This window comes from Nomia melanderi, chromosome 7 (genome assembly GCF_051020985.1).
Source record: "Nomia melanderi isolate GNS246 chromosome 7, iyNomMela1, whole genome shotgun sequence".
Lineage (NCBI taxonomy): Eukaryota > Metazoa > Arthropoda > Insecta > Hymenoptera > Halictidae > Nomia > Nomia melanderi.
Genome location: NC_135005.1, coordinates 12,324,818 through 12,349,672, shown reverse-complemented (window position 1 = coordinate 12,349,672; position 24,855 = coordinate 12,324,818). Strand labels below are relative to the sequence as shown.

General features: G+C 51.0%; 2 protein-coding genes across 5 annotated transcripts in view; one reads left to right on the top strand and one right to left on the bottom strand.

Annotated features, from left to right (window-relative positions):
• The window catches only part of LOC116430478 (uncharacterized), a 200,342-nt gene extending 181,064 nt beyond the window's left edge, over window positions 1–19,278 (top strand). For 3 of the 4 annotated variants that reach the window (XM_076368980.1, XM_076368981.1, XM_076368979.1), the window contains 2 exons: window positions 7,925–8,736; window positions 15,665–19,278. In XM_076368980.1, coding sequence (XP_076225095.1) covers window positions 8,569–8,736; window positions 15,665–17,008 — 1,512 coding nt within the window. In that variant the 5' untranslated portion in view covers window positions 7,925–8,568 and the 3' untranslated portion in view covers window positions 17,009–19,278. The remainder of the gene's footprint in view (window positions 1–7,924; window positions 8,737–15,664) is intronic. The other variant, XM_031984693.2, reaches the window with a different exon arrangement.
• The window catches only part of hiw (MYC binding protein highwire), a 421,563-nt gene that overhangs the window by 391,777 nt on the left and 4,931 nt on the right, over window positions 1–24,855 (bottom strand). Inside the window, exons 17-30 of the mRNA XM_076368982.1 lie at window positions 24,363–24,806; window positions 24,153–24,280; window positions 23,858–24,084; window positions 23,613–23,793; window positions 23,345–23,534; window positions 23,146–23,280; window positions 22,915–23,057; window positions 22,212–22,847; window positions 21,859–22,126; window positions 21,503–21,789; window positions 21,103–21,428; window positions 20,918–21,024; window positions 20,632–20,841; window positions 20,022–20,166 (exon numbers count right to left, since the gene is read on the bottom strand). Of these exons, the coding sequence (XP_076225097.1) occupies window positions 20,022–20,166; window positions 20,632–20,841; window positions 20,918–21,024; window positions 21,103–21,428; window positions 21,503–21,789; window positions 21,859–22,126; window positions 22,212–22,847; window positions 22,915–23,057; window positions 23,146–23,280; window positions 23,345–23,534; window positions 23,613–23,793; window positions 23,858–24,084; window positions 24,153–24,280; window positions 24,363–24,806 (3,427 nt within the window). The remainder of the gene's footprint in view (window positions 1–20,021; window positions 20,167–20,631; window positions 20,842–20,917; window positions 21,025–21,102; window positions 21,429–21,502; window positions 21,790–21,858; window positions 22,127–22,211; window positions 22,848–22,914; window positions 23,058–23,145; window positions 23,281–23,344; window positions 23,535–23,612; window positions 23,794–23,857; window positions 24,085–24,152; window positions 24,281–24,362; window positions 24,807–24,855) is intronic.

Genomic DNA, 24,855 nt, shown 5'->3' with positions numbered 1-24,855 from the left:
GCGTTAGGATTCGGTGTAACGCATGATTTCCCACGTGGCACGTCTCCGTGCGTGCGTGCGTGCGTGCGGAGCGGCCGCGTGCGTCGCGCGCCCCGCCGGCTGTCAGCCGGCTGAGGCCCGTCCTCGAGGAACCTGCTCCGGGGGGCGTCAATTAAATTAGCCGCTCGTTTCCTCCTCGTACGCTTCCCTCCGACGTTGTTCTCGATTTTCGTCTCTCGCGTCGAGACTCGTTCGTAATAATAATTCCCGGCGAAGGAACGCTCACAGTAAACGGACCGGCGACGTATCGTAAATTGTTTGCACCAGATGCGTCGACCGGCTCCGCAGCTGTCGATCTCTCCCCGGACCTGCACCGGCAACAATTTTTCTGCCGCAGCTGCAGCCTGCCGTCCCGCATCGGTTTCCGATGTCTACGAGTTCCTCGGTTTCTCCACGCGAAATCTTCTCGCATCTTCCGCTCGACTTTTCCCGGCGCCTCGATCTCGCGCGACGGAATTCCGATTGGGAGCGTCGGAGACGAGCCGAGACCTCGCGGCTTCTGTTTCGCATTCTCGCTCGATGTCTCCTTCGAGAGGGGACAATGGACTATTCGTATGATTCGTGGGACGAGTCGAATGATCGGACGTTAATTAAAGTGGGTCGAGCTGGGAATGATAGTCGTTGCCGCCACTTACCGCGGATTAATGCGCTCGGGACGTTTGAAGCCGCCGCGCGCGGGGTCCGATCGGAATCTCGTCGTGCCGCGGATCGATCGTATTAAACGCGCTCGGAAGGTAGATCGGAATGATTCCGGTGTCATTGTCTTCGTATCGTAACGGTTATCGGATAATGATCGATGAATGGTTTTCTACGAAGGAACGCTACCGGTGTTGCTTAATGTTCTTAGATAATCGAATTCTCCGTCACAAGCTGCGGACTGATTGACCCAAAGAAGCATTCCATTTAAAGAATATGTTACTAATTATTGCTTCTCAAAAAGTAGATTAACTTGCACTATGACTTTTCGTAATTACTCTCGATACATTTCATTCTTCAATACTCATTAAAATAAGAAACAAATCCCACCTTCGTTCTATCTACATATACTCTAATCGGTCGCAGTTACAACAGTAAGATTTCACTGAAACTTGAGAGTATCAAGCAACATTTGCATTTGTTAAATACTGTTCGAAACCCTCCAACTCTACCATAGATTAACGGGTTAACAGTTACGAATATTCCAAAGAAAATCCGTTTACACGCAGCGAACTCTCTCCGCGATAACGTCACTCAATTCCATTAAACTTCTTATCAACGCTGGATCCTTCACGCTCGTTCGTTATACGGCGTTATCATTCGTCCCGAAGCGTCGCCGCCGAAAAATTCCCCGTTACGACCCCGAGGAAGGCTCTCGAAATCCCATTTTCGGACGGGCCGCAACCGCGGCAGGTCGTTTCTATACATAATTCAGGATCCGCGTCAGCCCCTTCGAAACGATAGAGCCGCCGCGGCCGTCTCTCGCCTCGAATTCCCCCGAGGAAACCGTCGTTCGAGGGCCGGCAACGAATCGACCCTTAACCGGCGGGGGTGGTGGTTTTTCTCGAAACGATTAACCGGCCTCCGTCGTATCGGAAACAAAAGCTCGGCCGTGATTGCGGGATTAAGCGTTGTCCCGCGAGCTAACGGGCCGAGTTCCAGATATCCGATCTTAATCCCCCTACACGGGGAACTTTCGCCCCGCGCCGCCCTCCCCTCGGCCCAGCGGCGTCCTCCGCGATCGAAGCTCGCCGCGGGAGCTCTCGTTTACCCTTATCGCCGTCTGGAAATTACAATCGCTCTCTACCTTCGCAGAAGTCGCGGCCGGTAACTATGAAACTGAGATAAGAAGTCGCGAAATAAAGACGGAGAAGCCGGGGGTTGGCGGCAGGCAAGGGTTACACGGTGCCGGAATCGTTTTCGTTTAACCCTCCCAAACCAGGGGACAGTCCCGAGCGAAATGACGCGCGGAACCTGTTCGGTTTATCGCGGAAATCGGAATGTTTGTCTTTTACGGGCGACGTCGTAGGAAATCTAAAAGTGATCAATCTTTCTTCGTGTGCCTCTCGGACACTGAGACGTGTAATTATTCGTGCGATTGTTCGATTATAGGGTCCGATACGACGGTACACGTAATTTAACATAGATCTCGCTTGTTGATGCTCGGCCACTGGTTCGCGACAATGAAAATAGCCGGTTACACTTGCCAATTTTCATAAAATCGTCTGACAACGAAGCGGCGGATTCTCGGTATTATTTATGGACCCCTCGCCGGATGGGAATTTCAATTACGAAATGAAACCGTGCGTCGTTTGAACGGAACAAGGTTGAACTCGATTCACGGCGGAATCCGTTTCCACGTCTCTTCGACGATTCTGTAATTACACGGCACGCGTGCGGCGGAACGAAAGTTAACGGTTAAAGTGCCCTCCGCGCTGAACGTATCGTTGATCGAGAAATTCGAAAAAACCCTCGGCACGGTTTACTGAAGCTTCCAATTAAGTAAGTGCATCGACATTATAATGCATAAACCGCGGCAACCAGGCGTCCAGTGATCAATACGATTATCAAAAGCTCCGGGCGAACCCTTCACGTGCTTCGTGCTCGTAAATTCGAGGCTCGCTGTGACGAGACGTATTAAATTATTAACGAGACACGTATGAAACGGTGTTCTTCGCTCGCGAACGCGCGGTTCCTTCCCATCGTGCCACCGTACGTCGCGTAGGGGCGGATTAACCCCTTGCTTTACGATTCCTTTCTGAACCGTGGGTAATGAAGCTACCTCGTCGCTAATAATTTATCGAAAAAAGAGAAGAATTCTAGATGCATACATCCAAGCTTCCTCCGAAGTATATTAATTAACACGACTACCGAGCAGTTAAATTGACTCAAGGAAGTAGGAACTCCAAGAGTGCATCCATTCAGACTTTGATTGATCGTCAATTCAGTTTGCGCGTCGCTGCATCAATCTCTCTAATAATTACTCAGAGAAACTACTATTATCTGTTTAACAACTATAAAAAGAAGAAATCATGAATGACTCATTCTGACCCGTCCGCTGGTGTTAGCGAAAAACGAATACCCAATTTGAACTCGGAAGGATTGAATTATACTCAAGTTCATCGAATTCCAATCGAAGTCTTCGCCAACACTCCGATATTACAAGGCAAGGGTTAACGCAATGATTCGCTCCGCGACTCGAATACATATTCCGTCGAGGTTCCGCGTGCGAGCGTGCGTCGCGTGTACTCCGAACGGCGAAGTGTCTTCGACGGGAACGGGGGTGGTGGGGGTCACGTAATAGGAAGCGATTTGCTCGCGCGTCTGCTCATCGTCGCGTGTCGCCGAAGAGAATCGGCGGAATACCGGCGACAACCGATCCGAATACATGAATATCATTAGCCGCGGGCAAATCAAGCGTGACGAAATGTTTAATCAATCGATCGCCAGCTGATCGACGCCACGGACACGCTCCGATGATTCGCGCGTGTTTCCCGGCGCGTTCCTTCCTCTTTCTCGTTCGCCTTTCCGCTCGGGTTCTTCTTCATTTTCCCTCTTTTCAGCCGCCTAGCTCGCCCGCCGGTTCGGCTCCGATTTCCTCGTTACGTATGTACGCTCGCCCCCCGGCCCGGATCGACGCGGTTCGTTTGTTCGTTAGTCGTCCCGGCCGGCGTGTCGCTCAGAAACCAACTGCGATGCGCCCGTTGCCGGTGGCCAATTAATTGCTCACGCTCGGCCGCGTTTGTGCCCGAATGTGTCGATCGGCCCCGGGGGAAAATCGGGAACGCCGAAGAACGCGCGGATTCGGAAGATAGAGCCGGCAGCGGGCTGCTGCTGCTCGTAATCGGTCGCGCGATTCCTCTGCCGTTATTTTTTCGCCCGTTCGTGCCGATCGGTTGAAACGTGACTCCGACATCGATGCCCCATGAACCGGGAAAGTTCCCGTGTTTTTCGCGCGAGTTTCGGGGATTTTATTGAACGCGACTCGCACGACCGGGATTGTATAAATAACATCGTTCCACCGTGCGCCACGAGTGAAGGAGGATGATAAACTGTAGATCAGTCGTAAACCAGTCGAACGATTTAGAAACGTCGAACGACGATTCTCGTTAATCCTTATCAAACGTGCGCGATTAGAGGTAACAAGTTCGCGATGGTCCATCTAAGTTGGTTGCTAGCTATGTTTAGAGTTTAATGATGTAGCCCCTCATTGAGTGCTCGTAGCGATCGGTTCGTACCAGATGTTAGGCTCGAAATCACGATAAAAGGCGTCGCGAGTCGGATTAACGGCGTCATCGTCTTTTAATCGGTCCATTCGGACGAAGTACTTGAGAACTCGACTATTCTGGCAGACAGGAATTTCGCTCTCGAGTATTTGACTAGCCGATACACGAGTCATCCGAACTTATTAGCGAACGTGTCGATCAACAATCGATAATTAAACCTCCAAGCTGAAACATCCGAAACGCCCGACTTCCAAGGTTTCGCGAAAGAAATTCGCCAGCCTGTTTCTCCGAAGCTAATCAACGAAAACTCTTCAGAGTCGCTGAGCGTGATTCCTCAGAAACGTTCCTCGCTGCACCGTCGAGATGCTCGAACAGAAGAGGTGAACGAATTTCCTCCGTTGAAGGTGAACGCGTGCTCGAACGAAAATCCGAAGGCCGAGGCCCCGACAGGTTTCACCTGCGCGCCTCGCGACGCGTAAATATAATTACGTTTATTAACAAACAGCGACAGGAGACGCGGGGAGGGGGAGACTAACGAAGACCCCGTCGACGAGCGTGATGACGCGTTAAAGCCTTTCAACCCCTCGTCCTGAGATTTATTTCTCAACTACGATCGACTTCGCTATTAACAATTCACCGAAAAAACAGACAAATTCTAGCCATATTCCATTCCTACGTCTAAACCATAATTATCAGATCACAGAAGAACATCGTCGAAATTCAAGGGAGTCGAAGAATACGTTAGGGAGTCTGACACGTTACAAGCTAAGAGGTCAATTCCTCGAAGCAACACAATCGAGTCGCTCGTTAAACCGATCAACGGGGCACGGCCGTTCGCCGTCGTGTTTCCTGATATCGCCGAAAGCGAGCCTGACCTGGGATCGCTAAGGGCGCGGAGCAGAAAGGATCGGAAGGAATTAAGAGCGCGAAGGAAGGATTCTCTTCCATGTCGCTCGAATTGGGCGGACTTTCTCGTTCGCGTCGTCGCTCCTTTCGCGGGAGCAGCATCTCGCGCTTTTCCTCCTCGAGGACCCTTTCCGAAAGGAAACTTGATTCATTAAAAACGACGGCCAAGAGCCTCGCCGGGGGGGTGTTCCTTTGTGCATTGGTCCGCGCGGATCATCCCCTTTCTTCGTCTCCGTCGGTCCGATCCGCCGCGACGCGACGCGTTCGGGAGGAATCATTTTTCGGCGTTCGACGGAATCCCGCGCGGAAATCCGCGGAGGGAAGCGTGCCCGAGAGCGGACCGCTACTCGTCGCTGGCGAATCGATGCCGGGCTTCCGTGTCGCGCGGCCAAAGAACCGGTGGCAGCGCCACAGTTTTCTTTTCTTTCCTTTCTTTCCCGCTCGTTTCCCTTTCTTCGGGACGCGCGTCGCGTTGGTTAAACACTGCAATATTTAAAGGCGACCGCATTGTCGGCCGCTCGCGCGCGACGGCTGCAAAAACGTCGGCGACACGTGCGTCGCCGTGACACCCGGCGACCCGGCCCGCTGACGAGAATGCCGCGAAATTGCGGTTTAATGAACGGACGTGTTCCACAGGGGAGGCCGGAGAAAAGGAACGCCAAGGCGATTCCGACGCGACACGACACGGCGTCGATGACGCGCGCGACCTCGCCGCGCTTAAGCACATGACGCGTTGCATTTTACGAGACGCGGTAGCGCGCCCGCCGCTTTCCCCCCTTTTCGTTTTTCCGCGCGTCGATTTCCATTCGACCAACCGCGGCGACGCGAGTGTCCGCGAAAGGTGAATACGTAATCGCGATGAAAGAAGTTCGAGCATTGATTGACCCCTGCCAACGGTAACAAGACAGCCGACATTGTAATCGGTTCTCTGGAAGTTGATCGAGGTTCGAGGAAATCGGAGGGTTGAGAGCCAGTGGGAATATCACCGAGAGCTCGAGCAGATTTTTTCGATTCATATACGTTTCAGTCTCGCGGAAAATATATCGCGCGTCTGATATGATTAAAACATTCGGGGAAAATAAACTTGATGCGACTGGGAACGTCCGCAAAAAATGCCGTCGAAAAATGAGTACATCCCGCGAGCACTCGGCTTTGGCATGTCGCGTAATTAGCCACGCGAAATTTCCCGTCGGGCTCGCCGGGAAACTGCCGAAACTTTCGATCGACGCGTCCAGTCGGCGGACGTGAATTCGAAATCAAATTTCATTTCGACTCTTCGCGGCGGGTCGGCGGTAGACCCGGCTCGTAACGGGACCGGATCCGCGACAGTTTGATCTTTCTAATTGCACAACGGTCGGCCGGTAGCAATTAAACGAGGGCTCGCGTGCTACGCGTCTGCCTGGAAAAATTGTTGCCCGCTAAGAACAAGAAAGAGGCACGCGAATGACGCGGTTCCGCTCGCCTCGGGCGGCGCCAACGATCGAGAACCGCGAGCCTACGATCGCGGCCGGTGGAAGGAGTGCATTGTTCGACTTCGGGAACGGTATCGACCGACGGAACGCGATGGAACCGATTCGCCGTCGAAGGGAGCACGCTAGCGCCGGTTTCGAAATGCAGATCAGTCGAATTTAATAAAACCCCGTGACGCCCGCGCAACTCGGTCAGTATGCGAAATGAAATATCGAGCGCGTTTCTTCCACCTTTCACCTTGTTTCGCGCGAGCGAACCGTGCAACGCGGCCTGCTGAATTAACCGAGCCCGTGAATGGGGACTAAGCGATCGAAATCTAGCAGAAACCTTTCCCAGCGGCGTTCCGAATTACTTCCCGGTAATTAGCTTCCGGAAGGGTCAAGACCTTGGACCTCTGTCAACAAGGGAACAAAAAGCGACAGCAATCTATTGTGATGAAAGAGAGGAGAGTGGCTAAGGGAAATACTTGACGCGTATTTTTCTTATTGACCGATCCTGTTGAACGGGTGGAAATGGTAGTCGAAAATGAGAAACGCGTTAGGTAGAGCAGTATTTTGCGATTGAGAATTGTTTCGAAACGTTCAACGCGTACTACGGAAAGAATAGCGAATATCCGCGAGGATCACTTTTAGCTGATGCTTCACGAAAATCGAAAGCCACCTAGACACGTTCCCTCGGAGGAACGTTCCACCTCGCAAGCGAAGAATCTCGTATTTATTAGAGCGCGAATTTCAAGAAAACCGTTCGGAACAGAACGACCCTTGTCCTGGTTCCGATAAAGTCACAATGTGACAACGTCGCCAATAACGTGCGGAACGTTCGTAATTAGTCATGCGAGGGTACACAGTGCAGAAGGAGAGCGGCATTGTCGCGATAGATTACGGGGTTGTCGTCGCGGCGAGATCACGAGGATTTTCCATCGCGCCAGTGATTCACCGGTACCGGCGATAGAACGTCGCACGGTCGTGCTATCCGGGTGGAATCGAAAATCCGCGAGCGGGACGGGGCGTATAAATGAAATAATAGAGGGAATGCCGGGGCAGAGAAAGCGGGGAAAAAAGCTATATTCGCGATTACGTATGGAGGAGATACATTACGGGACGATAACGACGTCGGGCAGGAGTGGCTCGATTTATCAAACCAAGGCCCGCGCGTCGACGAAAAATCTCCCGGCCGGCGGGGCGCGGGGGGGCGTGCGCGGGGAGGGAAAAAAGGAATCGTTAGAATCCGCTTTTCGTGGGGATGGGGCGGTTTGCGGCGGCGTCGGCGGTTCGAGGGGTCTGACCATTTTTCTGTCGTTCTTCCAGCAGGTCCGGCGTGCTCGCGAGGAAATAGATAAATCCGCGGTGGCGGCGGTGAGATGTTGAGCGCCGCGGGGATCGTCGTGGGAGCGATCGGGTATGCTTCCGTTCGAGCGACGTGAAACAACGACGATGACATCGTAGTGCTCGACAGGGTGGTTCTCGGATGACGAACCGAGTTGTCGCATCGTCGAAAGTTGAACCGGTGAAAGTGGTGGTCCTGGCTGGCAATATGACCGACAGGATCACGTAGTGCCGCGAGTGACGTGCCCGTGTACCACGCGGGCGTAAGATATAGACCGGCGAGAGAAGAGGATAGAGAAAAGGGAGTACGACCCCTGTTCTCGTTCGTCCAAGTGGCGGGTGTATATGTGTACGTGTACGGGATCGCGTCTCGACGGATAGGGGATCGCGTCGTTCGGTGGTTCCGTGGTAGAGCAGTGTGATTGGATTCGTCGCGAATCCGAAAGCCGCAGACATGTCGGGACAACGCGGTCTCGGTCGGCTCGGCGCGGAATCAGCTGGGATCGCGTGCGCGTGAACGCGTCGTCGTTCGCGTCGGCGAGAGGGGCCGAGGAAAAGGGACTAGAGTCAGTCAGCCGGGCGAGGAAGACGAAGAGGGACGAGAGGGGTGGCAACCGAGGCGCAAAATGGGAGCAGCCTGGCGGGAGTTCGTGCTGGGAAGCCTGATCCTCGGACTATTCTCGAGCAGCCTGCTGAAGGGTGTTCTGACCAACTCGACGAACAGGTGCGACTATCCGCCGTGCTCCTGCGACCATTACGGCCGGCTGACCTGCGACTGTAAGAACGATGGAGAGGTATGTCCCACCCATAACTATCCGAGCGCGCTTTTATCCCGCGGGTATCTCGACGATCGTCGCAACGGACGAATGGAATGAATAAAAGTGTCCGCCGAGAGGAAGGGATTTATAGGGGTTAGCCCGAGTTAAAGGTAGGCCGTTGCGAACCCCATAGACCTTGCACCTCGCGACGAGAAGGGAGAGAAAAGGAATCCCGTATCCCGGTTGGTCGACAGCGGAACGGCCCCGTCGCGTTCGCTCGGTTCCCTTCGTCACGTCGATTCTCGCCCCCTGGACCAAGGACACGATCCTCCTCGGGCCAATCGGCGCCTCGAATCTCTCCTGCGGCTGTCTCCCTCCGTCCGACATCCGTCCGAGCTATTCTCTCGCCTCGCTCCCCTTTCTTTCCCACGAAATTCATTGAGAAACCGCTGCAGCCGCGGCGGAGCCGGTGTGCCTATCTCACGAAAAATCGCGGACGACGCGACGCAAGTCCCTTTGTTCTATTCGCCGGACGTTTCCTCTGTCGTCCAGGAATTATCGGGCGGAGATAACGAGCGGATCCACGAGTCCGATCCTCGATAACCGGCGACCGGCCGCTAAGAATTATCGTGTCCCGGCCGCCGCCGTTCCATCATCGTGCCCGATTAACCGAGGGCGGCGTGACACGCGCAAAGAAATAGAGAGCCGCAAGTAGGGGTTGTCGAAATAAACGCGGAAGACGAGGGAGAAGCTTAATCTCCGCCGCTCCGTGGGGTTCCCGCGCAAATTGCGGGGGCGGCGCGGCCGGCTCACGCGCGGACCCTGGAGCGAGCGAGACCGAGGCATCCATAAATTAGAGCGTGTTTACGCAAATCGCGGGCCAGACATCGTCTGGCAGCCAGGTAAGGTGCTAGGCCGCCCGTCCCGTCTCCTCCCACTTGCCGCTACGCCCTTCGTCCTGTTCCCGGATATTTATTACGCCGGACTCTCTGGCACAGGTACAACCAGCCCCGCCCGAGGAAAAATGCTACGCGCCGAGAAAAATGCCAGCCACCCCCGACGTGACGGATCCCGGTCACGTGAGCGTGATCCTTTACTAGCCCCTCTTCTCATCCCGAATTCCCCACGACCGTTCTTCCCGATTGTCTACCGCCCGCACGTCCTGGGCGAGGCTATCGTTGAAATCTTCCCGTTTATAGGACATTTTATGAAGATCGTCGTAAAGTGGACTAATACCTCGACGCTTTTATAATCCGAAAGGTACAAAGAAACCGTGAATGGAGTCCCTATTGAAGTCCTAACTGTAAAACGATCGGAGTCTCATCTGAACTCTAGAGAAACATAATCCGCGTCCGATAAGGACTTCGAGGAACCGTCCGCTGAATAAATATCAGGCAAACGTCGGATTGTAAACATCCTACACGGAATCAGCTTCATAACGCGGACGACGAAGAGTTCTAGATCAGTCGTACGTACGAAGGGAACCCCCCGATACCGGAGACTCAGCGGATTCAACGAACTCGCAGGCGGCGGCCAGCGTGTAATCGAACAGTTTCCACGCGGGATTACCCAGGTCAGCGTAATTCCGAGTTTATCGAGTGGTTTCGGCTGGCCGGATCATCCGTCACGATGCGCCCGACGAATCTGCTCGGGGCGCGCGGGGGACAGGTTTATCGCGCGGCCTTGGCGACGCGTTAACACGGTTACAGGGCCGAGATAAAGCGTTCTTTGTCCCCGCGGACAGGTCCGCGTTACGCCACACGGTGTGTGTGTACCGTCGCGCAATGCCCGTAAACCCGATCCCGTAAAACTCCGGCCCGTGACGAAACGACCGCGGGAAGCAAGCGCGAGCAGCGGTTACGCCGTGGAAACCAATCGGCGCGGTCGAATCCCGGCGTTTCCTGGTTCGCCGTCTTGTCACCGTGATCGAGGACCCGGGGACGAGCCACGATGTCCGAACGGACGCGAACGGATGAACGGACGACGAAGATCCTATCGCGGGATCGGCTAGACTCTCCGGTGAAATCGCCGACGAATCGACTGTCGATCAGAAGTTACGTAATCCCCCGAGCATAAATCCTGCTCGTGATATTTACGGACAGGTTTTTCAGCGCGAGCCGCGTTCGTTCTCGTGCCGGCACGCGCGGATGGTTGATCGAAATTTACGTTTCCCGTTCCGCGCTGGATTCGCGGCAGTCGCAGGCGCCGCGTGTCGCGTGCGCGGATAACGGAAGTGGTCGGTCGCGGGTTGGATAAGTTACGGATCGAGTATCGTATCGATGATCGCGGCTCCTGGATTCTGCGAAGCTGTAACCGAGTTGACAACAACCGCCTCAAGGACGCGTTTTCGATCGTTTCGACCGTGTCTGATGACCCTCCTCGTTTGGGACGAAGACGTAATACCTCTCCTAAGGAACTTAGGGAACGAACGAACCGCGGGAACGCTAAGCAGAGGACTAACGAAATCGCAGCGAGGGAATAAATCAGTGGACGAGCGATGAACGAAGACGGCGCGACTCCGCCGTGATCGTCGAGCGTTAAAGGGAAAAGGGAGCGAAACGATGCTCGGGGAGGGCGCAATATATTCCGCGAGAACCCGTTTTGTAGAAAACCTTAGCCAGCATCCGAGAAGAGGCGCGCGAGAGGCGAAGAGAAAGAGGCGGGAGAGGTTCTATAATGCACAGCGCGGGCCTATGCGAGTTTCATCGTGGATTTCGCATAATACAGCCAGCGTTTCACGAACACGCTCAGCCAATTTGTCGCGCCGTCAACTCGTGACTGCGAATATATTGGGAGAGAGAGCGTGGACGTCTCGCAACGGTCCCCGCCGCTCCCTTTTCCAGTTTCCCCGGCGAGCTTTTCCATTTCCTCGCCTCGGAGCGGCTCGCTCGGACCCATTATCCGCGACGTGTCCCCCCGTTCCTCGAGGAACAGACGGAATCGTTATCGTCGTTCGACCAGCATATCCACCGGAACGAAACTGCTTCGCGTGAAAGGGATCGAGCGGAACGATCGCGTCCGCGAGATCAACGGCGATACCCCCCGCCCGAGGAAAACACACGGCGGACGGAGTTCGGCGGCGCCGGCGAGCGAAGTTGTTAACCGCTCCGGCGGCCGGTGAATAATTGACGGGCCTGTAAATAATTGAGGCAACCTTTTAGCGAATGCCAGGCTTAACTCGTCCGTTTTTCTCGTAACGAGGACCGACGAGGCGGACTCGCGCGGAAGGACGAAATAAAGAACGCCGCCGACGCCGGGAGGCCTGCGCCTCTTCGTGCAGAAGTAACAGCTGCGAGCGGGGGCGGTAAGGGCGGCGGAGGCCCGTTCGCCGAGGGGAAAGGGTCGGTTATGAAAATACTCGGGGAAAATGGAAACTCGATGCGGGGAACTGCCGCCAGGTACCGGTGCCATAGAACGGAACGACCGTTTCGCAGCCTAGAAACGTTGATTCCCCGGGACGATCGGCAGGCAGCGGCGTCGCGTCGGACCGACGACACCGGAAGCCGTTGAAAATGTAATGCAAATGGATTCGTCTTTACGCTCGAATGTGACTGGCGATGTTCGCGCCTATCATTTCCTTTCTTCGACCTCTCGCAAATTGTTTTCTCTCCCGACTTCTTCCCTTCGTCCCGATGTTTTTGCCGCGACCCGAATCGCCTCGAACGTAATCTCTCGAGCCCGCTCGCAAAAACTTTATTCGAAATAATTAATACCGATCCGTCGCCGAAGTGGAAGCATGCACGGTCGACGGGAACCCGTTCCTCCGCGAAGCGGGGCGAGATATAAATGAAAAATGCAGGGGAGCCGAGGCAATCGGCAGGGAGGAAGACAACAGGAGCTCTCCCGCGAAGGAAATTGTTTCGCGTAAATCCTTTATAGATCGTAAAGGAGTCTGGCTACGGTCCCTTCCGGCGAGCCCCGGTCCCGTCGGAGACGCGGGAACCGCCGCGATTCCACGAACGACCGCCGCTTAATCCGCCATTACGTCGATTACATTTTCATCTTCATTTCGGCTGGCGTCGGGTAATTGTTCCGCGGCGATGAGACTCGTTGGAATCGTCGTAACGATCCGGCCCCGGGTTCTCGCGGTGCCGACGCTCGCAACGTCGCGATACGATTCCATTAAAACTAGTCGCGCGGCCGCTAATCGATGCGCGTGTCGCGCCGGTTCACCAAGGAAACAATAATTCGCCTTCCCCCCGGTGCTCGGAGCCAGGAAAATTTGCGTTCAGCCCCGAAGGGGATCACCGTCGATCCGAGTAATCAGGAAACGATCCCTCGTCGCGAGACCGTCTGGCGAGGGGACACGCTCGGCCGAATAAAAACGAGCCGTCAACCCCTTGGCAGAATTTTCCGTCAACGCGCATTTCTGAGGAGGTGTATTGACACCATCGAAGCATGAAATTGAACCGACACGAAATCATCAAATTTGTATAATATGCGACTAACGGAGGATGCACTTGTATTAATTATTATCAATAGCAGTTTACGACCACCTATAGACACCAATAGTGCATCGATGCCGAATCGTTGAAGCCGAGAAATAAAATTCAGATTTCAGGGGTGGTCCCTGCGTAACGTCTTCCGCGACAACGCCTCCGAAGGAATCGGGAATATTCCGATATATACATCAGTCTGGCCGAAGTTTAATCAAGTTCCCGGCAAAAGGGAACGGAAACGCTCCGGGTAGCGGCCCGTTACGGGGGTGATTGTTCGTGCCGGGTGAAAAACGAGCCGCGACAGCGCGGACAACCGCGTTTCGGCCGGTGCGGTCCCTCCCTCTTTCTCTGCGGACCCGGAGATTGTGTGTCGGGGAATTGGTCAAGAACAATGAGACGGGAACAAAGGTCGGACGGGACCGTGGAACGGACGTGGAGGCCACCGCCGCCGCCGCGGGATTGCAAAGACGGTGAAACGCGTGGGTACCTGAGAAAAGGGGTCGCTTTTTATCGGCGACGCTCTTTATTTTCGTCCGTTTCCTTTCTCGCCTATTCAGAACCGCTCCGTTCTTGTCCCCTCCGCCGCGGCCCGCTAATGTTTCGCGTTCGAAAACTCTCCGCTGCTGGGATAACGAACGCTAATCGTGAACGTCTTCAAAAGTCCGCCCGTGTGCGCGTTTTCTGTTTTCTCCCCCTTCCTGCTCTCTCTTTTTGCGAAAGCTACCAAAATCCGAAGAGATTATTTCAGCTCCCCTCTGGAGCACAAAGCGGCTCCAGCTAACTACCAGATCCCGCTTAAAAGGTTTCTCCGCGCGAAGAACGAGATTCGCTCGCGTTTGCCTGCGCCGCGGGACTTGCCAGCGAATTTTCAAACGAGCTCGACGGGAAGATGCGCTACGCCCGTGACGGATTTGATTCCCACCGACGCGCTTTTTTCTTCCCGCGCGAGCTCCGACCGTGATCCTTGGGAATCGCTGGTCGCGTTTCGAGTGGCACGAGTCGTACGATGCGTTACAGTTTCTAAACCGTTCGTCTGCTTCGTGTGTCTCTTGTTATTACGTTCGTGGACTGAGGAGAACATTACGATTCGGAGAAAAGGCTGGAAGCAAGAGGATAAGAATGAAACGTAGTTAGTAACCTAGTTAGTAACAAAGCTCCGGTGATCTCAGATAATGACGTAACCGTAGAACAGAACTCGATCAACGCGCCTGGCGAAAGAGGAATACGAATAGGACACGATTCCTCGCGTCGTTTCGAAGATAATTGCGAGACGGTAATTAAAGGATAGACCGCAGCTATCGGAAGACATCTGGAGAGCCATTCCTTTCCCACTTTCTTCGAGTGTAAAGTGACCATGATTGCGTTACGTATCTCAAAGAGTCCATTCTTCGGCGCGAGAAACCGCAGGCGGTGCAACGCGTCGAAGTATACGTGATCCTGTCCAGCGACAAAGCGGTCGCGTCACGGTTGATTCAATGAATCACCGAGCACGAACGAAATCGACGTCGACACTGATTACCGAGAAGCGACTGCGTTATCGGGGTCTCTTTGTTAGCGAGAAATAGGCGATAATCTTGTCCGGGGGACGACGAGTCGCGACGAGTCGACCGGTGTAGCAACTATGTACATACGTGCGAATGATATCTGGATCGCGGCGGCTCGCCGGGACCTGGTCGAGCAGGTATGCGCGAAGCGTGTCCCGCTGTCGATTGTTTAACAAACAAGGAGCTCGAAATGCCAGGTGCCGTCGAGCCTGGAAGCCGCGACGACCGCGCTCTAACGCGTGCGAATGAATTAATAAAGACGCAGAACGGACGAGCGGCCAGCTGGTCGCAAGTATACCGCAGTTCGCACCTGAGTTTGCGAACCCGTTTGAAACCCGTCATTCCTATTCCTCCTTCCGTCGTTCGCGCTGTGAATAAATTAGCGACGACCAGGCACGCGCGGTTTCTTAATCATTATTGTTGGTTTTATCAATATTCGCCTGTTAGTTTTCAGTAAGATATTCGCGTTAACTCCGTTCCCATTGCGGAGAACTTATCAACGATGCTTCGACGACATCGATGCATTCCAGTATTGACGAAACGTAAATGTTTCCGCGGTTAGAGTTAAGGGACAACGGATTCGCCCTGCAGGAGTATCCGAAGAGATAGCTCGTTCTGATTAAAGGAGTGCCGCGGCGCAGCGATTCGATTATAAGCGAGAACCAGCGGAAAGTTCCGGGCAAACAGACGTCGAATGCGGTACTCTTGAAAATACTCGAGGGACTCGACACGCTTCCGTCGAAAACTCATATCGAACTTGTTTACATGCCAGCAATTCCTGTCCTCCAGTTCCCCGGCGCGTCTTCGAATCGTCGCCCGCCGACGTAAACTCCGTCCCGAACAATAGGAAAAGTTGGGCGAACGTTTGCGCGCAGTTTATGATTCCCTCGAATCCGCCGGCGCTTCTATCGCTGATAAATCTTAATCAACGGAATACGATCAACTAGATGTGTGTGTCTAACGATCTCGACTCTGTTTCAGGAGCTGGTGTTGACAACGGACGGCGACAAAAGGCTGAGCCCGCACACCAGCAGGATAGTAGTGAGCAACTGTTCCTCGGTGATCCTGGCCAACTCCAGCCTAGCCTCGATGGCCGGGCTGCGTTCCGTGGAGCTGGTGAACGTGGCGAACCTGACACTGGTGAGGCAAAGCTTCGAGCTGTCGTCGCCCAGCATCCGCACTCGCATCACCGTGAGGAACAGCAGCATCGACACGATGCCGAGCTTCGTGTTCCGCGGCGACGTCGAGGCGATCAGCTTCGAGAACGTGAGGATCGGCCAACTGAGCGCGTTCTCGTTCGCGAATCTCGTGCAAACGGATACTCTGCGGCTGGAGGACTGCCACATCGAGAGCATGGAAGCGCAAGCGTTCAAGAAGTTCGACGTAGGCTACCTGCACGTGATCCGCGGCAGCTTCGGTGACCAGGTGCCCAGCAGGACGATGAACGACATCGAGGTCTACCACAAGTTCATGCTGGACGGAGTGAAGATGGGCACGGTGCGGAGCGACGCGTTCATCGTGCGGAGCCCGCGAACGGTCACCATCCAGAATTGCCTGATCGACAGCCTGGAGAGCGAGGCTTTCGAGGTGACCGCACGCGGCGCGGTCATCCTGAAGAACAACACGTTCGGCAGTCTATCAATCGGAGCGTTCCTAGGAATACGCGCGGACTCGGAGTCGGTAAACCTGCACGATCTGATATTCAAGAACAACAGCGTGGCGAACTTCGAGGAGGGCTCGCTGATGTTCGACCGGTCTAGCTTCCGTCTGGAGCTCGACAACCTACTAGTCGACCAGCCGTGCGACTGTCAGATGCTGCCAGTTTGGAAGAACAACATTCTCAATTACACGAACGTCTACTCGAGGATCTACACGAGACAGAACTCCATGCTGCTGCCCACGTTCTCCAGCCAGGACTCGATCAACGAGAGCCCGGAGACGTTTCTATGCACGGACGGCGAGGTGGACGGGGTACCGACGAGTTTCTCCGAGTACGAGGCACGCCACTGTTCCCTGGGCGGGTCGGTGATGATACTCGCGACAGGGATCGCGGGTCTGCTGGTACTACTGATCGTGCTCGCCTGCCTGATCGCCTGGTGCTGCAGGAGGCGTCGCCAGAACAGCCGGAAGAAATGGATCAGCGTGCCGACGAACGCGCCCGACGTGGTTTCCAAGAAGAACGGCGTTATCGGGAGGGAAGCGGCGGCGTCCACGGCGCCGGTCGACAGCCGGATAACGATGGTGGTGCCTGACGGCAGGCTCTACAGGGAGACCGAGTTCCATGTGATCGTCGAGAAGGCGGAACCGTTGACTACCGAGTTGTAACGAGAACCGTCGCGCGGCTCGGTTGCAGCCGTGGCCGACGCTCGGCTCGAGGAAGAATTCGAGTGGTCGGACAGGCCGAGCCGTTTCCGCGTGTACAAGCTCTGAACGTCTGGGACACGGTGTATTATCGGTGGCCAGCGACGCGCGACGAGCACGTGCACCGGTTTCACGCTGCGAGGACTGTTCGAACAGCCTGTGAGCACGCGTGAGCGAGCGTGTGTGGGTGTGCGAGCGATCCGCGGTCCCCCGCCCCGATTACAATGAAACTTCAGGGATGAACATTGCCAGCCCGCGACCGTTCTTTCCTTTTTCCCTTTGTCACGTACCGTTAAGCGATATGTCGCGTCTTTCGGGGACGACTAGTGCGAGGCAGATTAACCGGATCCTATTGTTTTCAAATTTAACCGACTTAATCCTTTTAGTACAAGCCAGTTCGTAAGCTTCCATTCACATATCAGACGCGAGCGCCGATTATCCCGGCGCGGACCTAGCCGACGTTCCGCCGAACCGTACTGTATGCCCCGGTTCCGCTCCGACCGTTACGAACCGAAGTTTCCCTCGCGAACGGAAGCGTCCGCGCGAGCGCGGATAATCGGCACCGCGTTCTTAGCTAAGTTTATCGTTTAAGTAGCTTCCGAAGGTGTCGTTCGAGAAGATTGGACCGAAGTTCGCGTCCACTTCGACACCTGGAGCGAGGAAAGAGAGAAGAAGAGGGGTGCGCCCCGGTCGAAGGCGCACGGAGAATCCTAAACTCGTCGATCCGCGCGATTCGCGTCGATTCCGGCGATCCAACTTGGCGCCTCGACGAACGCTTCGAGCGGAGACCAGCAGCGTCTACAGTGCGATCGAATTTAGCGATGTAAGGAGGGGCGACGTGTTTCGACGACCTCGAGGGGAGTCGATTGATTTCGTCGGGACTGTAAGAACGCTCGAGGAGCAGTGCCATTCCTATAGGAACGCCGTGTTCGCGTACACACTCGACTCGAAGGGACGTTCGTCCTAGCGAGTGGCGATAAAAAAAAGGGTAGCCGAGTATACCCAGTGACTTCCGAGCAAGGAAATGGCACACGTGAACCGCTGTGTAACACCGTCTCGGATTGATTGCGTTTCTCACTGTGCTTGTAACAGAATAAAAATATTACCTGACATTCCTTGACAATACGGATATGAATCGATGGGACGTTCGTAGTTCTAAGGGCCGAGCGGAGTGGCGGCGAGAAGATCAAACTACCCTAAGCATCTCCCGTTCGGGGAGAGCAAGATAAACGCAACCCCTGCCGGTGACCTTCTCTCGAACACGTTCGAACCGTTTCCCGTGGGTTACCGTCGCGTCGGCTCGCTGTATCTCGTTTTTGTTACTGCGACACGTTTATTTATGAGCTTGGGATTTCGCCAATAAATTGTTGTTATTGTTATCAGTTGCGATCAGTATCTATAATTTCGATGAACGCGAGAGCGGCCCCCACCTGCGGACGTTATCGGCTCGGCTCGCGTACATACCCCGGCTAATCTCGGCCCGTAGCTCTCGATAACGCGGACGTAAATTCGCTACGACATCGCTAGTGCACGCCACGCCTCTGCCTGGCATCTCAAGGTTCCGATGATTAATCGGACCGAAGCGAACCGCGGGGAACTACACAGAGCGAGAGCGCGGGAGGAATTTCCCGCGAGGAATTTCGAGGAGCAGCGGAAACAGCTGATCCGAGGAGCGTTTCGAAAGACACGCGTACGCTTTGTCTTCAAAGCGAGTGGCCAACCTCGCGCGGGTGACAAAACGGCGCATCGCCGATGCGAACTCGTCGTACGTTCGCCCCGCAGCCGATTTCTCGCGACGCTGTCTCGTTCCGCGCAACTACCGACAGGACCCGCCGGCAGAAATCCGCTCGCGAGGAGCGTTTTCAGGTTGTTCGGTGACCTTCGGAGCCGGGTAGCCTTGAACGGCGAAGACGCACGACCGATTAACGACGACCCGCGAGAAGAAACCCCGTCACGCGTGCAATTATCGAAGCGCGCCGCGCGAATTAAGTTTTGTAAGAACGGTTTAATTGTAATTATCGTGAGACTGTGATATGACGACAGCCGACTGTATCATTTGTTCTGCATCGATCGCGGCTTGTGGTGACCATCGATGAACAGAGAACGAGAGACCGAGAGAGTGAAAGCGTGAGTGGCTGAACGAACGAGAGAAAGAGAGAGAAAAAGGGTGAGAAAGAAAGAGAGAGAGAGAGAGGGAGAGAAAGAAGGAGAAAATAAAGAAGCTGATGCATATAGAACACCGACTCGATAACACCTGATCGATATTCCCGAAACTATCTTGCACCCTTCTATCCTCTATCCTCTGTCTGCATATGTGCAAACATCGATTGATGCAACGTGTTTACGTCAAAGACTATAGACACTTTACCGCATCGATAAACGATCATTTTCTATCCCCGATACAGATGCAACGGGACGGTGACACGACAATGATGAACCGTTGCCATAGGTTGTTTCATTAAGCACGGACATTCGTTCGAATGAACAGGAATCATTAGTATGCCTTTTGGCCGGCGGAAGACAGAACCATGGGAATTTATGCACGAGAAGTCGCAGGTTCTACGAAAAAGAGCTATGAATGCTATTCATGATTGATTTGAAGACTTAAGCGTTCCTTTCATATCCGCTTTTGTGTGTGTAAGTATACGTCCTCGAGTTGTGGAGTGAGCTATACAATGCCTTTCAATGGGTTCAGTTATATAACCGACGAACCGAGACAATTAATTTTCTAACCCGCTATTTAACCCATTTCCAATGGAATTTCAATAGAAGCGGCTCTAAAAAGGGTCACAGTTTTCTCCTGGTATTGTCGAATGAAATTTTGCTCGTCGCATAAACGTACCGTCTCGGACGAAAATACTGTACGGTGATTAATTCATGTATTGCGGTGACTAATGATCGCCGCCCCCTTCTTAGAAGCATTTTCTTTACCAACAATCGGTTACACGACAGCAAGCAAGTACAATTTGGTACTCACCTGAATGGAAGAACGCCGTCGAGAGCCTGGGAGACGGAAGGCGGCGACGACATAGCGAATCCTCGTCCAAGTAAGGTTGAATGCATCGAGAAAATCCTCTCCGCAGTTTCTTGCATCGACTCTAAATCCTCTTCCACTTCTTCATCTGAAAAGTCATGAATACGTAAAACTCATTTTCTAAGTAACAACTTCTATGGCAGATGGATTACCGGTTATACGTAACAAAAGATGTTATGAAGGAAAGAAAATCCTATGGCAAAGGATAATTAGGTTAAAGAGACTGAAATATTAAAGGAGATTGTAACATGAGTAACATGAGGTATTAAGTTACCTTAGCATTCGGTATAAATACACGTCTCAGACGACTTTGCGACTTACATACCTCAAGGATTTTTTCAGTAGAAAATAAAAATACAACTGATATTTCGAATAAGAATTATATGTAAAGAAGATCGTTTGTAGGTATACCATAATTTCTCTAATTATTGCAATTAAGTTTAGAGGGCGTGGCAATTGATTTTTCATGAGATCGGTATTTCAGGCTGCACGGTGGAACTAGCCATAGGATGATAAGTCTCGTAAATATTTCTTTCACGATAGTAATACATACTAGATACAGGTGGCAACGCAAGATTCTTCTTCATAAGACTCGCAGCGCAAGCTCCACCGAGGAATGATAATTCAGTTTCCAAATTTTTCAACCCGTTCCCGGACGTTATCCAGTCGTATCCAATAACCAGACATTTAAATCCGTACATAATTGCTCCTTCGTTCTTCATGTAATCCGATGCTGTTTCCAACGAAAATATCACTTCATTTCCTGAAACAGTGAATCAATTGATTTGTACGCATGAAAATTATAACGTTTTCACGTTTCCTTATGAGATCCGACTTACCTGGTAACACGACCGCATTTTGTGGCCATTGGCTTTGTACATTGCTTAATTTATGTAATACCGGCCAATGTAAAGGTGTGTCGTCTGACGTTGCGTTTGAAGGTATTCTAAAAGCATTCGCAGTAAAATGCAAACATGTCCGTGTCAAGAAATTTTCACGCAGCATAAGCTGACCCCCTACTTACCCCGTTGAAGAGTTGAAAATTATATTCGGAATGTATAGTTGTAAGTAATCTTCTGGCTGAGCGGTACCGCATTCTGGTGTAAATTCAATGGACATCCATTTAACAGTATCCGGAAAAGAAACTCTGTAATGGGATACCGTGGCAGGTTTATATGGATGCTCACTTTCCAGCCACGTATAGTGATGACTAGTAGTAATGGGCGGAGATACATGGGACTGAACTTCGCTGTCTTGAGATATTTGAGACGACCCCATTGAAGATAACAAATTAAGCGCAGAAACATGAGGGAGCATTTCCTGTATTAGAGTGAGAACCTGTACTCCGCTCTGAAAAGAAGAAATGTGTTTTTCCAATAATATATTCAGGTACTATTAAAAAAAATACTTATAATGGTCTTTACCCTAGGATCCGATGTAGCTAATGGACTGATGTGTGCCATGACCAAAGGTAAAAGGGTTGTCACAAATGTCGCATTTCCTAGAACCTCATTAGCTACCACTTCTTCTGCTTTTTCTCTTGCCAGAGCAAAAATTTCGTTACATCGTTGGATGATTGTCGCTGTCATAGCAAGAGTACACTTTCTCGCTTCCACTTCAGCCATCGCCTTACTCGTATGCTGTCCATCAGAATCTTGAGGATTTGAATAATAGAGTACATGCGGTATTTGACCTCTTGTTTGTGTTGTACCTACACGCATCAAACGTATTAATGTATTTATCTTACAGAATTTAAAGTATATTAAATCGAATCACACACCATTGAAGCTCAAAGAACAAGCTGTAAAAGTGAAAGTAGTTCCATCCGGTCCTTTAACGACACTAAGGCCGCCATCTCCATTACTCGTACGTCCACCACGGTTCCTCAGTCTAATAGCATACTTCACATTTTCCTTTATGGGTACAGGCTTGTCAAACTTCAATTCCACTATATCATTCACGCAATCGTCCGGACCAAACGAACCGCGTGTAAAATCTAAACTACTCCAGCGTTGAGTGTGAGATGGATCATTGCCAGTATTATTTTGCTGTACAAAAAAGGGAACAATTAGCATACAACGCAATAATGATTCAAATTAATTAACATCTAGTAGAATTAACAATGGCACGTACATCGTCGAGTAGCTCCAATTCATAATCGTACACTCCAAGCCCACCGTAGATACCTACTCCGGCGATAACAATTCCAGGTTGATCGACGGAAAAACAAATCGCATCTGGAGAACCATTACCAGTATTCCAAGACCTCGTCTGGACCACCCGTGTAAATCTCGAGGGTGTAGTGTACATCAGCCTACCGCAGGCAACTTGAAGTTCATCTTCGTTTCCACTTGATTGCGCGGCTAATTCAGCGATTACCCTCTCTAACAAGTAACAGCAATGAAGTACCAACTCTGGCAGTGATTGAGTCTTTTCTCTACAGAGACCTTTTTTCACGGGAACTAAAATCAGATCTAATAGTCTATCAAGAACATCGCGAAACGTCCAATTCAACGTTTCCTTCCCAGAGTTCTCCATTTGTGACTTGTAACTAATTTGTTCGACTAGAATTGGGTACTGATGATTCTCAGTTGAGTTTATCATTAGAGAGCTGGTATTGTCCGATGGACTGAGCTGCCGCTTTATACCGTCACTATTATCCATGACATTATTCAATATTGGAAATGTGCAGCGAAGACGGATGGTAGGATTACACAAAGAAGCCAAAACTGCTGATAGTAATCTATCCTTTGTAGTTCTTCCCTGTTCCTGCAATATGAACGTATTAACATCTTCGATAACGTAATCTTTTCATAAAATAATTAGAAATGCTTACTCTATCGATTTCAGATAATAATTCATAGAGACATGTCCACTTCAAGTATGCTGTAGGATAAAATGCATGGTAACATGCTACGAATGTTCTATGACATTCATCCAAAATGCTATTCGTAACTTTATTGTTTATGGTACCGGAACCTGCGTTTAATATTATTTATATTGCGGAGTTATAATAGAAAACCAATAAAAAAAAAAATAAAAAATAATACTATATAGAAAAACGCACTTTTACTTGTCTTTGTTTTTCCTTTACTTTTGGTATTAGTTAACACAGTGTCCGACAAAATTTGATGTAATAAAGCGCGTACCTCGCCTATGCATTCTGCTAGACGCACCGACTCGGTTGGAGTTTTCTTACCGACTGTGGAATTGTTAATATTATATTGTATTACAGATTAATACGAAGTAACAAATTATTTACGTACCTTGATTTGGATAAATTTCATTGGTGTAAGTTCTAAGTAATCGCAAACTAGCTTTACTAATATAAACTAAACGTTCCATTTCAAGTAATGTGTGAAACGAAGAAGTAGTATGATTCATTGTATCGTTTAATGATACTTTTAATGTATTCCAACTCCATTGGAGAAGTGATATTAACGATTGAAAACATTCCTGGAAAAAAGCATCGAATAAATTTTTTCATGATTTCTTCGTCAAAAAAAAAATATATATATATATACATATACATACTTTGGTAACCGTTCGACTAAAATCTCTTTTCAATACATAAACTGGTTCAATTTGATATCTTTGTCTGTTAGGAGTCTGATTTTCAGGTGTAACAACTCGATACAATAATTGTGGAATTTGTCCAGCATTCACGTCAGTGCCATTGTTAGATCTCTTCGAAGATTTGAAGTAAAACATAACTCTACAAAAGTTATGGGGATTACATTATAATATACTTCAGTTTTCAATCACCTACTTATACTCACTGATCTTCAACTGTGACCATTCCTTGTCCACCGGATCCACAGTCACTGGCAGGGCCACTGACTTTAGCCCAAGCAACATACCACCTGTTTGCTTGCAATGCGATAGGTTCATCGAATAGAATAGAACATTTTTGTCGCGGTCTACATTCATATGGTACTTCCTCTGATTCCGCTAAGAGTTCGCCATCATTTTCTTGATCCCCTCCATCCACACCGATATCAAAAAGCTGTGATGAAATGTAATTTGTTACAACGTAATCTATAGAAATGTGATTGTACAGTAAGAAGCATTTACTTTTATTTTTGCTGTGTATTCTCCTCGGCCACCAAACAAACTATATCCGCCAAGTAAGATATCAGTGTCAGGCATAAATCTGATAGCCTCGATGGAGTGCGGAGTATAGCCCCAACCACCACCAAGACCTAAAAAAAGGTATAGAAATATATACTAATGAATATAGCAAAAGAAGAAATATTAATTTGTTCTAGTCTGTTTTATACGCACTTTCAAATCTGTTAACTGTAACGAAATCTTCACGGCTGTATACTTTGCCATGCGTTGTTTGATTGCATTCATTCTCTTCAATTATTGATAAATTTTCATCTTGAGCTTGTGTTAAGGTGTCCAAGCAACCCAACAAATGCATTGCAGCTTGAGAACGAGTTACAAAACAATTTGATACAACAGGCAGTGCCAAACCTGGACTCAAAATGGAAACTTCCAAACCAGGAATCGCTCTAGCTTCCGTGGATATAATATTATATAAACTTATTTCGTTATTTGTCGGGTTAAAAGTCCAAATTACGTTATACAAAGGATCTAAACACGTTGCGCAATTACTAAAGTCGACTTGATCTGATCCACTGTAACTATTGCAAGTACCATCCCTTTTGCTTATGACTAGACATTTGAACGAATTTGCATGATCGTTTTGATGCGGAATTAAAACTGAAACAATTTTTTAACTGTTAAGTATAGTTGCTGTATAGTAATGACG